Raw genomic sequence first — 16,999 nt, 5'->3', positions numbered from 1 at the left:
ACTTGTTCAGAAGCTAGGCAGTCAAGAAGGGTATTTTTTATTCAGGATCTCCTCAGTAACTTGAACTACCCCCAAGAAAAACTGTTGTCATATCTCCACTGGCAGCCTAATTATAATGTAAAAAAATTTTCTTGTCAGGGAATTCTCTTTTATCTAAATTCCTCATTCTAGAGTTTAATGTAATGCCTTCTTCCTCCTTGTACTGTGTAAAATAACCACATTTTTGTATATATGTGCATGAGTGTATTTGTGATATGCATATAAATTTGTGCAGACATATGCAGTTAATATGCACAACCTACATCAAAAGCTTTGAAGAGGCAATGTTCTTTATTTCAATATACTTAGAAATTTTTTACTTTCTACGTTAATGTCAACCATGTTAGATTTTCCTAGTGGTTTCCAAACTTTAATCATTATCCCTTTACACATATCTGTGTTTTAGCATGATACCCTGCAAATAGTAAACCCTCAATAAATATAGGTTAAAAGAAAAGTTCCCTTAAACTATAACCTGAACAGCTCTGTTCTCTATTGAGAATAACTTGTCTTACTCTCTCTTCATCCTTAATATATCTAAACCAAACTGAATGTTCACCTATTTGGCTCGCCCTCCTGACTTCGCTATTTCTGTTCATGATGTGCTGATTCTCCCAAATCAGGCTAGAGAGCTATTTTATACATGTCTTATAACTTTCCCCCACATGACATCATTCAAGTCCTACTGCTGTTTCTTTAGCAATTTCTCTCAAACTAACCCCTTTTCTTCTAATTGCTTTTAAGATCTCATCACCTCACACTGAAAAGCTGCAAGTACCAAGTCCAAATTCCCCACACAGAATTTCTCACTACTAAGTATTATACAAATTATACCAAAATACTGTCTAAATTGCTGTCAGGAAAATTATTTTAAAGGTCCAGATTGAAAATACCTAGGTTCTACCACTTACTACGCTAGTGATTTGGGTCACTACATTAGCTCTTATCTGTAAATTACAGGTAATAGTATTGACTTCATAGGCTTGTTGTAAAATTTAAATGAGCTAATCAATTCACAGTGCTTACAACACTGTCTGGCACATAGTAAATATTCAATAAATGCTGGCAATTAATGTCACTACATTATTCCACCTAACTAGCCTCAGTAGCTCACCATCACTTTAGGATAAAAGATATAGATTCACAAAATCTGTATCTTTTTCATGTCAGACCTAAAATTTGCTTAAAGACCATCTATTAATCAAACCCTCCCACTTCAAAAGTAGAAAACAGAAAATCAGAGATTGAGTAACTTAACCCAAATAAAAACTTAGGTTTGGTATTTAAAGCCCTCTGCACTCTGCCCCTTATTTCTTTTCAATATCATCTCTCATATTAGCCTATTGAAATATTCTGTCTAATGTGCTCACAAGACCTGGCTTAAGCATGCCTACGTTCACAGCCCTACACTGCAGCATCACTACAGTAGAGGATCACTGTTTTCTCTCCACCAAGGCAAACTGAATGGGGCCGCCAAGGCCTATCTCAAGCCCCACCTTTTCCAAGAAACCTTCTTGGCAACTTATCCACAGAGTACAGACCTCCTTGCCTGAGCTTCCATAGCACTCCCTGTCAAGGCATTTAACAAAAACTCATGCAATGTCTGTACAAAAGTTTTTTAAAAATCTCTGTGGAAGAAGAGTTATATGCTTATGTTTCATCCTTTCAGAAACTATAAGATCTTTGGGGCAGAAGTATAATGTCTTAACTATGTTTAAATGGCTTGGTATGTTTGGATCTGTGTCCCCACTGAAATCTCATGTCAAATTGTAATCTCCACGTGTTAGAGGAGGAGCCTGGTGGGGGTGATTGAATCATGGGGGTGGACCTCCCCTTTGGTGTTCTCGTGATAGTGAAAGAGTTCTCATGAGATATGGTTGTTTAAAGGTGTGTAGTACTTTCCCCTTAGCTCCCTCTCTCCTGCTGCCACATGAAGATGTGCTTGCTTCCCCTTCACCCTTCCACCATGATTGTAAGTTTCCTGAGGTCCCCCCTGTCATGCCTCCTGTATAGCCTATGGAACTGTGATTCAATTAAACCTCTTTTCTTCAAAAATTACTCAGTCTCAGGTAATTCTTTACATCAATGGCAAAACCGGCAATTACTTTTGCACCAACCTAAGAGCAGTGTGAGAACAGACTAATACATAGCCTTAGTGTACATTACAGGAAGGAAGGAAGGAAGGAGAGGGAGGGAAGTCTAACCAATGGCTCTGTCTGGAAGTGGAGCTTCTTGGGAGATTGCTCTGTGCTGGGGCTGGTAAGGTGCACTGTATGACATATGACAGACACAGTGGCCCATGCTCTAGGATCATCTTAACTCCTTTACATGTTCAGCCAGATATGCTACAACTTGAAACAGATATCTTGGTTTCCTTCTAAGTATGTAGCAGAATGAGACACAAATATCCCCTAGGGGATACTAGATGTCCCCAATACATTGCAAAGACCACACTATAGAACTGTAAAAGAACAAGTCTTCAGTAGTACTGTCAACATTGCAATGACTTTGAGCGACTTCAGTATAAATCTCTTATATGTCACACAAATTTTTAAGGGTCTAATCAATACCAAAGCTACCCCAGGCACATAGAATATTGAAATACTTGTGATTGATGCATATGGCTCCAAGCAAGGAAGAGATTTGGGTATGATGGTTGAGCACTAAAGGTCTGGAGTCAGAAAGCATTGCATTTGAATTCTAGTTCCTGACTGATGCACGCTTTGGCATCTTACAAGCAAATTCTGAAAATTAAGGCTCGCAGAGGTTATCTGTAAAAATAAAAATAATAATGGGGACCAAATGAGGTGAAGTATACAAAGGACTTGGTCCATCTAATAACACTTTAATAAATGAAAAGTGAGCTGTTATCATCACCTCTAACTAGAGCTATAGAAAAAGAAAGCCAGTTTCAGATTTCTTCCAAGTCCCAGTACCCCTTCAGGCCTCTCTACCCTATAATCCCACCCAGCCTGATGTGATACAGTTAGAAGGACCTTAAATTCCACATCAACAGAGGGCCTAAAATCCAATCTGGCTGTAACAATCCATGCCCCATTACCCAATCTAAAAGACTGGAATTCTCTCCCAAGAATTGGCTGGTTAACTACGATGAAGTGGCAGTTCACACAGGCAATTTCTTTTATCAGGTATAAATTCTCAGTATGCAATAATCTGGCCTCAAGAATGAAATCGAATAAGCATTTTCAAGATCATCTAAAGAAGCAGCTCCAACAACAACATTTCCAAATCCTGAGCCAAGAGTAAGAGAATGACTTTCATCAGAAATGATGGGAGCCAGCTGCTCCAGGAAAGATGCAAGCAGGGCGAAGAATGGACATTAAGGAGGACGCCAAATGCCAAAGGGCTCAGCAAAGCTGTAAACACTTAAGGGGAAGGGGACACATCTTCCCTCAAAAGCAATTAAAAATTAATTGTGACACATGCTGAAATTCTGAACACAGTCAAATTCTTTTTTCCTCACTTCAAATCCTCTAGGCTCTTATCACCACAAGTCTGACACCCTCTTTGGTGTGTCTTTTATTTTAATTGCAAATCTATTTTCATAGTATAATATTTTTATGAAGCTATTTGAAAAATAAAGGTCATGGCTTTTTTATTCATTATTAAGAAAGAATGAATAGTTGTGTACTTAAATTCTTCTAGTTTTTAAAAATCTGGCTTATTAATAAATATTTGTTGCAATTGCACAATATTTATGTTCAAAAAAGCCATTTAGGAAAGAACAACACATTCTTTAGTGTACTAGAACATGAAATCAGGTAAGAGAAGATATTTCAAAAAAAGAAAAAGCATGCTTTGAAGAAAAATATCTAAGCATTTTATTTGCTACATCTTAAAATGACCAAATAATCAATAACAAAATAAGTAAAAAAGATTTTGTTTTTAAGTGAAGCCCAAATGCCAAAATTTTAATATTCCAATCTCAGTTTTTAAATAAGTACTTCTGCTTATTTAGCATCATTAAGAATCTTACAGACTCGAGAGCTATGTTAGGCACTCTAAAAATTAATATTTCTCACACCTCTTATAATTTTTGCTAGATAGAACTTTGAAAGATTAATATTGAGTATAGAATTTGAAGCTATAAAAATTAACATTTGCCTCCAAGAGCAAAGCCTGGGGAAAATAAAATAAACAAGAAATGTGGACAGCACTGTTAAAGGTTTTCACTGAAACTTTACTTGCGATAATTACATTTTCCAAATCTAAAATAGCCTGGCTCATACTTTTGTCAAAAAGTAGGAGAAACTGGGACAGTCTACTAGGTCACTGAGCTAAAATCAAGTCATCAGCAGGGCTGCATTCCTTTTGGAAGCTGTAAGAGAGAATCTGGACCGGGCGCGGTGGCTCACGCCTGTAATCCCAGCACTTTGGGAGGCCGAGGCGGGCGGATCACGAGGTCAGGAGATCGAGACCATCCTGGCTAACACAGTGAAACCCCGTCTCTACTAAAAATACAAAAAATTAGCCGGGCGTGGTAGCGGGCGCCTGTAGTCCCAGCTACTCGGGAGGCTGAGGCAGGAGAATGGCGTGAACCTGGGAGGCGGAGCTTGCAGTGAGCCGAGATCGCGCCACTGCACTCCAGCCTGGGCGACAGAGCGAGACTCCGTCTCAAAAAAAAGAGAGAATCTGTTTCCCTGCTTTTTCCAGCTTTTGGAGGCCACCGGCATCGCCTGGCTTATGGTCCCCCTTCCTCCATCCTCAGAACCAGCAACAGGGGACTAAGTCTTCCTGCTACCACCTCTCTGGTTCTCTCTCTTTCACCTCCCTCTTCCATTTATAAAGACTCCTACCCTGATAATCCAGGATAATCTCTCTATTTTAAGGTCATTTGATTGTCAACCTCAATTCCATCTGCAAACTTAATCCCCCTTTGGCATGTAACATAACATACTCGCAGGTTCCAAGGATCCAGGCACAGTCATCTTTGGCGCGCCATTATTCTGCCTGCCACAGCCACTATCTCCCATCCAATGTGCTGGAAAGCTATTGCATTTGAGGTATTACTGTATGATGTGTGACTCTTCAGCATGCATCCCTCCTTTTTCTTTAACTGCACACCGATTTCCCTTCAGGTTAACCATGTCATACTCCAGTCACACTCCTTATAAATCAGAGGTAAAATGCCCCAATCCAGGTGAATCAAAGTACTGCATCCCCTGACCACAGTGAATGATTCAAGCTTATGACTAAATCAAGTAGCCAATAAAATCTCTACCAGGAAATGTACTGGAACTGTCAAAAAAGAGGCATCTGTCTTCTGGAGTGAAAGGTAGAATGACAGCCTGGAGATGACAGCAACAGTCTTTGCCACAACTTGTGGGAGGTGTAGGGGGAGGTGTAGGGGGAGGTGAACCAATCCTACTCTGAAAGAGAAATAAAACCAATACAGAGGACAAATGAGAAAGATACAAGGAAAAAGAGAAAAAGGGAATAAGAGAGAGAGAGAGAGTCCATGACAGTATCATTTGAACTCTAGATCCAACTATACCTGACTTTGAAACCTCATCAATTTTGTTTTCCTTAACCTGTGTGAACTAGGTTCCTGTCACTCGCATCCAAAGGAGTCATGACTTCTACATGACTTCTGTTAGCAAACTGGAATGAAGGGAATTCCAACAAAATAAGGTGTAAGAAGTAAAAGAATTGTATCTGGTAAACATAAAATATAGTTGGCATGGAATCCATATGGAATAACTGGTTTTGCACCATTCCTTTCTCAACTCCCTCTCTCTACTGCTATATTACAATTAATTAAACAATACTACACTGAGATACAAACATGAAGATAATACATGAAAACAAAACTCTCAAAGAGCTGTCACATGGTGAGCTGACTGGCCGGACAGTTTACAAGTCCATGGCACAGGAAATTAAAGTTCCTGGAAATTCATGGTGATAGGCAGACCTACCTAAAATGTAGGGATTAGAATGAAGTACCTCTCTTTGAGTAAAAGTTTTTTTAAAAAAAGAAAAAGAAACAGCACAAGTCAAAGACACACTAATAACAATAGTTATGATTCTATCTTGTTTATAGCGTAGCAGCATTTTATGAATGCTATGAAGTAAATAGTAGTATTTTCACAAGACTATGGCAAAGTAATTTATGGATTCAATGCTATTCCCATTTAACTACCATTGACATTATTCACAGAATTTTAAAAAAACTATTTTAAAATTCATATGGAACCAAAAAAGAGCTCATATAGCCAAGACAGTCCTAAACAAAAAGAACAAAGCTGGAGGCATCAAACTACCTGACTTCAAACTATACTACAAGGCTACAATAACCCAAACAGCCTGGTACTGACACAAAAACATACACACAGGCCAGTGGAACAGAACAGAGAACTCAGAAATAACACTGCACATCTACAGCCTTAAACCTGACAAAAACAAGCAATAGAGGAAGGATTCCCTATTTAATAAGTGGTATTGGGAGAACTGGCTAGTCATATGCAGAAAATTGAAACTGGACCCCTTCCTTACACCTTATTTAAAAATTAACTCAAGATGGATTAAAGACTTAAATGTAAAACCCAAAACTATAAAAAAAAAAAAACCTATAAAAACCCTAAAAGAAAAATCTAGGCAATATCATTCAGGACATAGGCACAGACAAAGATTTCATAACAAAATCACTGAAAGCAATTTCAACAAAAGCGAAAATTGACAAATGGGATCTAATTAAACTAAAGAGTTTCTACACAGCAAAAATGTTCATTGCAGCACTATTCACAATAGCAAAGACATGGAATCAACCCAAACGCCAATCAGTGATAGACTGGATAAAGAAAATGTGATATATATACACCATGGAATACTATGCAGCCATAAAAACGAACAAGATCATGTCCTTTGCAGGAACATGGATGGAGCTGGAAGCCATTATCCTCAGCAAACTAACTCAGGAACAGAAAACCAAGCACAACATGTTCTCACTCATAAGTGGGAGCTGAACAATGAGAACACATGGACACAGGGTGGGGAGCAACACACGCTGGGGCCCATTGAGGGGTGGGGTGGAGGAGAAGAGAGCACTAGGAAAAATAGCTAATACGTGCTGAGCTTAATACCTAGGTGATAGGTTGATAGGTGCAGCAAACCACCATGACACACGTTTACCTATGTAACAAAACTGCATGTCCTGCACGTGTACCCTGGAACTTAAAATTAAAATTAAATTTTTTTCTAAAATGTAGTATTATGCATATGTTACACACAAGAAAGTAACACTTTGAGATGTTAAGGTTACCAGCTAGAAAGCGGTGGAGTTAGGATTTTAAACTACTCAGTCAACAGTGTCTGTGCTCCTGACCACTTGATAGAGGAAATACGAGTATTAACAGGTCCTCTCCTGGATATATAGATTTAGATTTTAGATTAAGAAATGGGGCCAGGGCCAGGCACGGTGGCTAACACTGTAATCCTAGCACTTTGGGAAGCTGAGGCGGGTGGATCACAAGGTCAGGAGTTCAGGACCAGCTGGCCAAGATGGTGAAACTCGTCTCTACCAAAAATACAAAAATTAGCCGGCGTTGTAGTATGCACCTGTAGTCCCAGCTACTCGGGAGGCTGAGGCAGAGAATTGCTTGAACCCAGAAGGCAGAGGTTGCAGGGAGCTGAGATTGTGCCACTGCACTCCAGCCTGAGCAACAGAGTGAGACTCTGTCTCAAAAAGAAAGAAAAGAAAAAGGAAATGGGGCCAGTGTAGTCCCAGCTACTCGGGAGGCTGAGGCAGGAGGATCGCCTGAGCTGGGGAGATCAAGGCTGCAGTGAGCCATGACTGCATCACTGCACTCCAGCTTCTGTTACAGAGCGAGACCCTGTCTCAAAAAAAAAAGAAAGAAAAAAATGAACTTTACATGTAAAAGAGAGAGGTTCTTACACGTAAAGGAAAGAGAACTGGAACTCATGAATAATGCCATCAATCATTCTTTTTGTTTGCATATCTAAATAAAAATATACTTACTAAATATTAAGAAAAATTGTTGGAAATGTGATTTACTAAGACCACAGTATCTGAGGAATCATATATTTAATCCTGTTTTACTTGCTACAAGTTTCCTAATAACTATTTTTGTTTTATCAATCACTTCAAGAGCAAGATATACCTTTTCATGCTGCTCACAATTTGTTCTAAATTCCATGAAGATTCATCAGGCTGAATTTGTGGCAATCATTTTCATAAACAAGAGACTGACATTTTACCACAAAATTTCTCCTAGGGATTTACAGTTAGTCAGCAAAGTCATGTAAACTTCTTTGGAAAATCAGGAGGTATAAATTACATGTGGGAACAGAGGTTGCTATGCTAGGAAACTTCCCATGCTTCACTGTCCATTTTCAGGAATATACAACTCTCAGATTGCACTGTATGAGGCAGATGAGTCTTCTAGTAGTACTAATAAAATTACAAAAACATTTGTATAATATGATTATTCATATTTATTGGGTACTTGAGAGTTAGAAAAATTATGAATTCGCTGCATCTTTCAGATTGCATAACCAAATATTTAAAAATTATATTCAAATATCAAAAAGAAGAAAGAAATAATTCTAAAGTGAAATTTTAAAAATCAATACTTTCCTAAGTTGCTAGTAGGAGTTCAGATCATACAGACTTGTTCAAAAGCCATTTGTCAAAATGTATCATGTGAATTTGTTTTTACTCAGTAACCAACTTGTGGGGCTCTCTCCTAAAGTAGTCACTTGAAATGCAGGCAATGACACATACATACACAACACTGTGTGGCAACATTCATTACCATGGGAAAATAAATACTGTTAGGAAAATGATTATACAAATTAGAGTTTATTAGTATGATGAGATTAAAATGAAGTTCAGAAGGAGTTTGTAATTATGTTGAAAAATTGTACTAAAACATTAAACAAAACAAAAACAGTTATACAAAAAATACAGTGTGTGTATTGAAAGAAGTCTGAATAAGAACACGCTAAATTATAACAGCAGTTTGGGAACTGGAATGATTTTCAAAAATCTTAAGAATCCAGAAAAATTAAAGAATATAATTACAGTGGGCACTTGTAAGACATCAACAATCTGGGAAAACACTGACTAATTAAAAAGAAAAAATTCAACAACTTATAATAATAGAAGTAGTATAGTTTAGGAATAAAATTTGATCTCTACTACAGGAACACTAAAGAGAAGATTCTCAAAATTCTGATAATAGCAATCCTTTTTAAAGAAGCATTAAAGTTCCATTGAAGTCATCATTGTCAATATATCCTTTCCAAGCACAATAACCCAACTCTTCATATCAAAATTACTCATGATTTTGCCAGGCAATTTGGAATGGTCCCTAATGGATTTCCAAGATAATCTGGGTTGGCTACTCAAAGTAAAGAATGTTTTAAGATCATCATCCTGGAAGCAGAGGCGACCTTGAGGGTTTTTTAACATTTCTGAGCAATATTATAATTATTTGGTACAATGACAAGGAAAAGCAGTGAAAGCATGGCTAAACACCAACACTAAGTTGTGATAATGGTGATACATAGCATGCTGCACTTAATAAAATTTTCACCTAAGAATCTTGAAGCAGTTAACATTCACCATAATCATGCTCAATGGAGGGACAAAAGATAAATCAGTAAAGCCAACTCCATTACCTTTAGTTACAAGAAAGAATAATGGCTTGAGTAGCTAAAATTCTAAATTTTACAAAGGATCCCCCTAAACCTCCTTCACCACACTTTCTAGTACTGCTGCTGGCAAATTGGATTGACAGATTTTAATCTTAGCTTAGCTTATCTTTCCTGATGCCAGCAATAGGGCAAATGATCCCAAGTAGGCTGTAGTTAAAAAAACAAAAAATTAGTTGGCATTCCAAAACTGCACATAGAATTCAATTCAATTTACCAAATACTTATTGAGTACAAACAGAAAAGCATACAAAAAATGATAGGCCTAGGTCCCTGTGCTTTGTGGGGTGGAAGAAGAGTCCCAAGAGGCCTTGATAACATTGAATAATTAATTGTATAGCCATTGTCACCATCTTCATTTTCTTAGGGACCAATTCAGCCTGGAGAAAGGCACAAAACAAGAGCATTCAAGGAAATTCAGAACATAGATAAACCTTAATATAATAATATCCTGCTTGCTAGATCTATTCATTGAATAACCAATATTTGAGGACCCACAAGCTACCAAGCACTGTTTTATGTACTAGAGATACAACTGGCATCAAAACAAAGTCTTTGCTCTCATGAGGGTTAATCTAGTGACAATGTTTACTGGTCAATAACTAGGTAAGTGACTCACACTAAACCTTACAAACTGAAACCTGAAAATGGTGAAAAATTATCTCTTAGTAAACTAGATATCTGAGAGAATAAGATTAGCAACTTTATTTTTTTAAGATTGGGATGTAATGGAATTTGCAACTGGGGAACAGAAATAGGACAGATGCCCCAATTCCAAGGGGAATCAGGAGATGGAAGATATGCCCCAATTCCAACTGGGGTCGGGAAAGGGAAGACAGCTTAAAAAAGGATCACAATGCTTTTTCCTCAAATGATACTCAAGCAATCTCAGTGGTGGCTTATGAAACAAAAGGACTCAGAGAATTCTTTTTCAGATTTTCCAATGTCTACAGAACTATGATTATTTCCTAAGCCACATGTGTCATTGAGCAAGCCTCCTTACCCAATTGGACCAGCCACACCAGTTTCCCACAATTAACTCAGGCATCCTACCAAGGCAATACTCTGAGTCAGAAATGACAGTGCTCCCTGATACGCCCTAGAAGTATGTCAATGATCTAATGAAACATACTTACACATATATACAGAAACACACTCAAACACACAGATATATATGTATGTATGGGTATAGGTAGGTGGTTAGAGAGGCAGTTCCTATCTGGTTGACAAAGAGGCACACAACTAGGTCAGGGTTCAAAACCTATTTACCCATTTTTTCTAGGGTGAATCCTACTTTCCCACATACCAAGAAGGTATTATTCCACTGGCTGAAGAGAGAAGGAAGGAGGCAATATCCTGCATGAGACACTATATTGGTGACATAGCTATACATATTCTAACCTGTCCCCATCACAAACTGCCTTCTCTTTACCTAAATAAAAGCCTTCCTAGTCTAGAGGGTTGAAGCATATAAGATATATTTTTGAAAATTGACCTTCTAAGTTAAATACTAAGAAGTACATATCCTGTGACTCTAGTTATAAAGAGCATGAAAAACTGACACAATCAATTTATCCTGTTAGAAGTCAGGAGAGCAGTCACCTTTCATAACGGGAGAATGCTTGGCAGTTGGCATGAGGGACGTACAGGGATTCCAGTAATGTTCAACTTATTGATCCAGCTGCTGACTGCTGACTGCACAGGAGCATTCACTTTGTGAAAAATCAGCAAAGTACACTTATATGCACCCTCCTACATCTATACTACACTTCAGTAGAAAGTATTTTTAAAATTTAGTTTCTTAACAACTTGTGGTTTATTACTCATTTATATTTAACCCTTCCTGAAACATTAAATTATTTAGAAATTATTCAGGGCCATGAAATTTATTTTCTAGCCAATTTGTTGAAAAATAAATAAATAAAATCTACAAACATTATTTGTCTTTCCTAATGTATTTCTGATCAAATAACACGTCCCCAGGTAGTTATATAAAACTACTTCTAAATCAGTTAATAGAAAAAAAATAAATAACGTGTTCAGGAGTGCATTTCACCAAATCTCCAGGTTAGCAGTGTAGCAGTGCCTTTACACATGGGAACAGGGGAGCAAAACTAACTACTGTACATAAGATTTTCTTACATATGATACATAAACCAAAGTGAAATGATAGTTATACTTTTGCTATCACAAGACCTGTGGGCCAAAATCTATTTTATTCAATCTGTTCTTCTCTTCATTCAACTTGAAAACGATAAATAAGAATGGTAATAATAAAAGAGAGAAATCCCATAAAACAGATGAATACGGGAACAAGTAAATCTTCAGCACTACACCCTAAGAGGGCTCCGCCTCCTCTCTTTCATACTGACTTATCTCTCCTCTGCCAAATTTAAGGGCACCTGTACTATTTTCTTCCCTTTAAAAGGGCTACCATAGTAATTTACATTAGCAAAACAACTGAACCAAACTTCGGTTCAATCCAGGGCCTCTTATATGAGAGCATCCTAATTCTATCTTAAAATTCTAATCAAAGCTATATATTTTATGAAATTTTTTGGTGGAATGGGTGATCTTAAGACATCTTTTAAATTTGCATATTGAAAAGTTGGGACGTGTAAGTAATCAAATATTTAAGTAATTAAAAATAAGACAACTTTCTTCTCCCTACTTAAGAGTTGGTTAAAAAAAATTCTTTAAAAAGATAAGGATTGATGGCTGAATGTTATCAACTACGAATGACAAGTATCTGATCATAAACACTGTACTTTTAGGGCAGTTCTCAGTGCCTTTCCTCCCCACTGTTCTCCTCTTGCCATCGAGGTCTAAGCTTGGGAAATACATCCAACAATGCTAAGCACTGAGTAGGAAGGAGCATTTTGATATATGCTCATATATTACAGGCTACATATACACACCTCTGGGCTTAGCTCTTGGGTTTCTTAGTTAACAAGTGTGAATCTCCACTGTGTACTATAACAGGTAGCTATGCAACCTCTCAAGCTTCATTTTCCTCATCTCTAACATAGGCACAATAGTATCCCCACCTCACAGTGTGGCTGTGGGAATCAGTTGACATAATACATGAAACAATCAACACTGTGCCTGGCATTTAATAAACGGCCAATGACTTGTAACTATGTTTGCAGCAGCAGTAATAAAAACTTTTCTTCTAAAAGACAGCTTTACAATATCACCTGACAAATACAGAATTGACAGAGACTAATACTCTGCCAAAAAGAAAAATTATCTTTTAAAGTAATCCAAGTAAAATGTGTATGAAAAGACTTTGAATGTAGCCTGGCTTCTTGCCAGATGACTTTCAGCCTCCGCATTCACAACAAATACATTACTCTAAACAGCTTCAAGAAAGACCATGGACTTCTGAGTGACCTGTTGCAAGTCACTTACACTCTCTGAATCTCAGTCTCCTCACCCATAAAATGGGAGTAAGAATCTCCACACCATCAGAAGAGTACTGGGATTTTAGATATTAGCAAAAGGCCTAACAGTATCTTTCACATTAGGAGATAATTATTTTAAAGCAGATTGAATAACAGAAGTCATCAGAGGATTTACCCAAAGCAGGAAAGATTGTAAGAGAAAAATTTCCATGCTCTGTACTTCATTGTTCTCTTCTATGTAGCATTCTTGCCTTCTGTTGTACTCAAATGTGCTCCTCCTAAATGCTACAGAAATTGATGATTTTATTTCATTCATCTCCATATCATCTTACAGCCCCTCCATCATCTTCCAAGTACATATCAGTGGCTTGTACAAAGACAGTAATAAACTGATGCTTGTAATGTCCAACTGCAGGAGAATTTTTACCTCACTATAATTTAGCCCCAGGAAAGTGGGACCTTCCTCCAGAAAGAGGAAGAGAAGAACAGAAATGCTTCCGGACTACAGATTATTTTTTTTAACCACCAGCGGGAAACATTTCAGAAACAATATTTTGCTTAGCTCACTTCATTCCCTTACTTTCAACTTAAGATAAGAGTGACATCTGAGAACAAAGCTTACCTATTTGCACCATTTCTTCATTACCAGCCTGGAAAGGAGGGGGAAAGCAAGAAAAAGAAAGTTACTGGGTTTCATCTTATCACCTTGTGAGTTTTATTTCTACCATTAATGGTTTCCAAGAGCTAACTAATCAGGAGATGCTAGAGACTGGGACTGGTGCCTAAAGCCTGCACCTTGGTTTGTAGAAGGTTCCATGAGCCAATTCCATAACAATTTGGGGAAGGGAGTTGTTTGCCCCTTTTCATTTTAATTTAACACTTATGAAGCCAGCAAAAATACATACAGACTCTCAATGCTCTCTTCTGAAAACTCGTACTGGGTCTGGATTAGAAAAGAAAGTATGAATTTAACAGGCCAAAATACACCTAACAGGGGGCCTGATTAATCAGATTTAAGGTCAGGAATCAACTAGACAATTCTCTACTTTTTACCCTATGGTCGATCAGACCAGGCCGACCGGAGAAGCTACAAAAACTAACAGAGAAATTCTGTACCCAAAGTCCCATCGGCCCAGTGCTGATATGATTTACTACAAACAGCTCCCCCGGCGGAGCCTTCTCAAGGACTCTTCTGAGAGCATCGGGCTTCACCTTGAGCCTCCAAAGGGTTGGGGGCAGGGCCGAAAAGAAACAGAGCTGCACTCAACTTAGCTTTAAAAAGAGGAGGAGTTGTGCAGAGGGGGAGGGGAGAAGGCGGCCGGCGCCTGCAGCCTCTGCCCAGGAAAACGGAGGGCAGGAAACGTCTCCAGCCCCCCTCCCCAACTGTCAAATCCTAGCCCGGCCCGTGGTACTCCCAGGACACGTGTCTACTGGATCTCTCCCTGTCCGGCCCAAGGACTTCCTGAAACCCCCGCCTCCGGCTGCCCGAAAAAACCGTGAGTCAGTTCGGAGGAGAGAAAGCTCCAGGAACCCGACTCTGGCGGCAGCAGCCAGAGCGCTGGGATCCCGGACCCAGCGTCCAGAACTTCATTCAAGCGCCCAGACCGCCCTCCAGAAAGGGGAAGCCCAGATGGCCCGGCGAGGATGGGAACTGGCTGCGGTTTGTCACTAGGAATTGTTACGAATGTCGCAGACTGGTGAAGCCCTAGGTGTGACAAGACTGGGCTCCCGGAGTGGGAGTCGTAACCTCCCGTGCAACTCAACCCTCTACCCCCAAAAGCCCGCACGCTGCGCCCAGCCCTCAAAACACCGTTTCTGAACGCAAAAGATAACAGGGAAGGGTGGGAGGAGAAGGAGGAAAGAGAGGAGGGTAGAGAGGGGAGGAACTTTTCGGGAAAAGGTTGGGTTTGAGTTTTTTTTATTGTTATTATTTTCCACTTACTTGTCCATCAGCTGAAGTCCTAACCTCTACCAGAGCGGCTGCTATCAACCAAAGTGACAGGAGAACCATCACGAGTCGAGTTCACTTTCCAACTACTGGGCAAAGCAAATGCCCAGAGCAAACCCCCCCCCCAAAATAAGTTTCTTTAAGAAAAAAAGGAAAAGGGAAAAAATGCGAAATAGAAAAAAATGATCTTCTGTGCTTTGCTTCAATGAAAATGAAATTTGAGCTCTGAGACTGGCCCCCCCTGCTCTGCAGTTTTTTCCACTTCACCTTCTCACCCCGTCCTCCCAAACAGAGTGTGCAGGAGCGAGAAGGTGCTGCAAGCGGGCACAGGCTAAGCCTGGGAGAGGGGGAAGGGACGAGGGGCTTTCCAACTATCTCTGCCCAAAGCAGCTTTTTCGAGGCTTTTCGAGCACCATTGGTCCCTAAGGTTAGCGCGGAGAATGCTTGGGTTCCCCGGAGCACAGCAGGGGGAAGTATTAGCGAGAGAGACGAGCGAGCGGGAGCGGGAGAAAGAGGCAGGGAGAGGGCGACTCCGCCGCACACGCAGAGGTGGGGGCGGGAGGAGCGAAGGGGAGGAGGAGAAGGCAGGCGGAGGAGGTGGGAGGAGTGGGCCGCTCGCCGGCTCCTGTTGCTCGCAGCGCAGCAGTCTGCTGGCTGCTGGCGACCCGCGGGGCGCTAATAAGGCGGCCGGAGCTCCCCGGACTGCCCCTCCCGCCGTGGCGCCCACGTCATGCGGGGCCCGAACCCGCGCCCCCCGCACCGTGTCAGGATTGGAGACCGCTCGGGGGCTGGTGTGGCCCGGGCTCGACCTCCCACCCTGGAGCCTCTCCTTCTCCGCCTAGGGCGAGAGGAGGGGAGGGTCCAGGGGCGCCACCGGTCCCGACTGGCGGGACGCGCGTTGAGTTAATTATAGGAAGGGGGAGGGTCCGAGGGCTGGTCCTGGGCTGTAGGAAATTCACCTCCTCCAACCTCCACTGTTCTCCCAGCCAGAGAATTCTCCCCGAAGAGAAGCCCTGGAACCTCCGGATCTTAACCACGCGGTGATCTCCCTTCCAGGCACCAGTCACCTCCCACGTTTTGGCAGGGGGTGTCCTTCTTTGTAAGCTCTTGTTTAGGCTTTATTCGTTTATATTAGTTTTAAAAGATACCACGTCCTTTCCTTGACTCACCCGGATGCTTCCGTTTATCATTAGAGTACACAGGCCTCAGCGACTCTTCCTCACACCCAGATTAAGTTATCAAATGATTTCTGCCCGCTGTGGCCTGGCGCTTCCTGGGGGGAAATGACACCAACCTGAGAGTTTGCTGGAATCCTAGCCCAGGCCCACCTCCCAGGCGTAGACACCTGTGGGTGCTTTCCAGAAAGTAGACAGGAGGAAAAGGAAATAGCTCCAACCTGCACTGACCGGTCCACAAGCCAGGAGTGAGTAGACACAAATTTAGATACGAACTTCAAGACTTCAACTGGACAGTCTTGAAGAGGCCTGCCCACAATAAAACGAGCTAGTGTTTATCTTGTTATGAGATGCAAGATAAGTCATAGTTCTTGTTCTTTTTTAAAAGCAATGTGAGTTTGGAGGGTTTCCTATAACTTCGATTCATTGTTTATTCCTGGAGAGGTAACATGATGGTTGTGCCTTAACTTAAGCATGGAAAGATTTGGTGTTCACTGATGTTTTATCTGCTAAGTCTTCTCAAAATCATATATCGAGGACATTTACATATACAAATGAGAAACTAGGTAACTAAATGGCCCCACCTAGTAAAACAGGATATTAGGTCAATTAGTTATTAATTGGAATTAGAATTAGACCCCAGCACTCAAGTATCTCTAAATTACTTTTTTCCTTCAATTAAAGCCTGTAGCATTTTTGTAACCTGTCATTAACTAGCTATCCAGGAGTGATTTGCTACA

General features: G+C 40.2%; 1 protein-coding gene and 1 long non-coding RNA gene across 5 annotated transcripts in view; one reads left to right on the top strand and one right to left on the bottom strand.

Moving 5' to 3' along the window:
• The window catches only part of ADAMTS3 (ADAM metallopeptidase with thrombospondin type 1 motif 3), a 299,485-nt gene extending 283,291 nt beyond the window's left edge, over window positions 1-16,194 (bottom strand). The window contains exons 1-2 of one of the 4 annotated variants that reach the window (XM_063809577.1): window positions 16,044-16,194; window positions 13,759-13,786 (exon numbers count right to left, since the gene is read on the bottom strand). In XM_063809577.1, coding sequence (XP_063665647.1) covers window positions 13,759-13,771 — 13 coding nt within the window. In that variant the 5' untranslated portion in view covers window positions 13,772-13,786; window positions 16,044-16,194. Of the gene's footprint in view, window positions 1-13,758; window positions 13,787-14,252; window positions 14,787-15,078; window positions 15,169-16,043 lie in introns of those variants that run through there. The other 3 variants (XM_517240.7, XM_016951603.4, XM_063809575.1) reach the window with 3 other exon arrangements.
• On the top strand, window positions 14,756-15,313 carry LOC134809885 (uncharacterized). Its single transcript, XR_010156575.1, has 2 exons — window positions 14,756-14,845; window positions 15,090-15,313. It is a non-coding gene; the product is annotated as an uncharacterized LOC134809885 (long non-coding RNA).
• Window positions 16,195-16,999: the final 805 nt, after the last annotated feature.

The sequence above is a fragment of the Pan troglodytes genome, chromosome 3, assembly GCF_028858775.2.
Source record: "Pan troglodytes isolate AG18354 chromosome 3, NHGRI_mPanTro3-v2.0_pri, whole genome shotgun sequence".
In the NCBI taxonomy this organism is placed as follows: Eukaryota; Metazoa; Chordata; class Mammalia; order Primates; family Hominidae; genus Pan; species Pan troglodytes.
The sequence above is the reverse complement of the archived record's forward strand: the minus strand, read 5'-3'. Positions and strand labels throughout refer to the sequence as shown.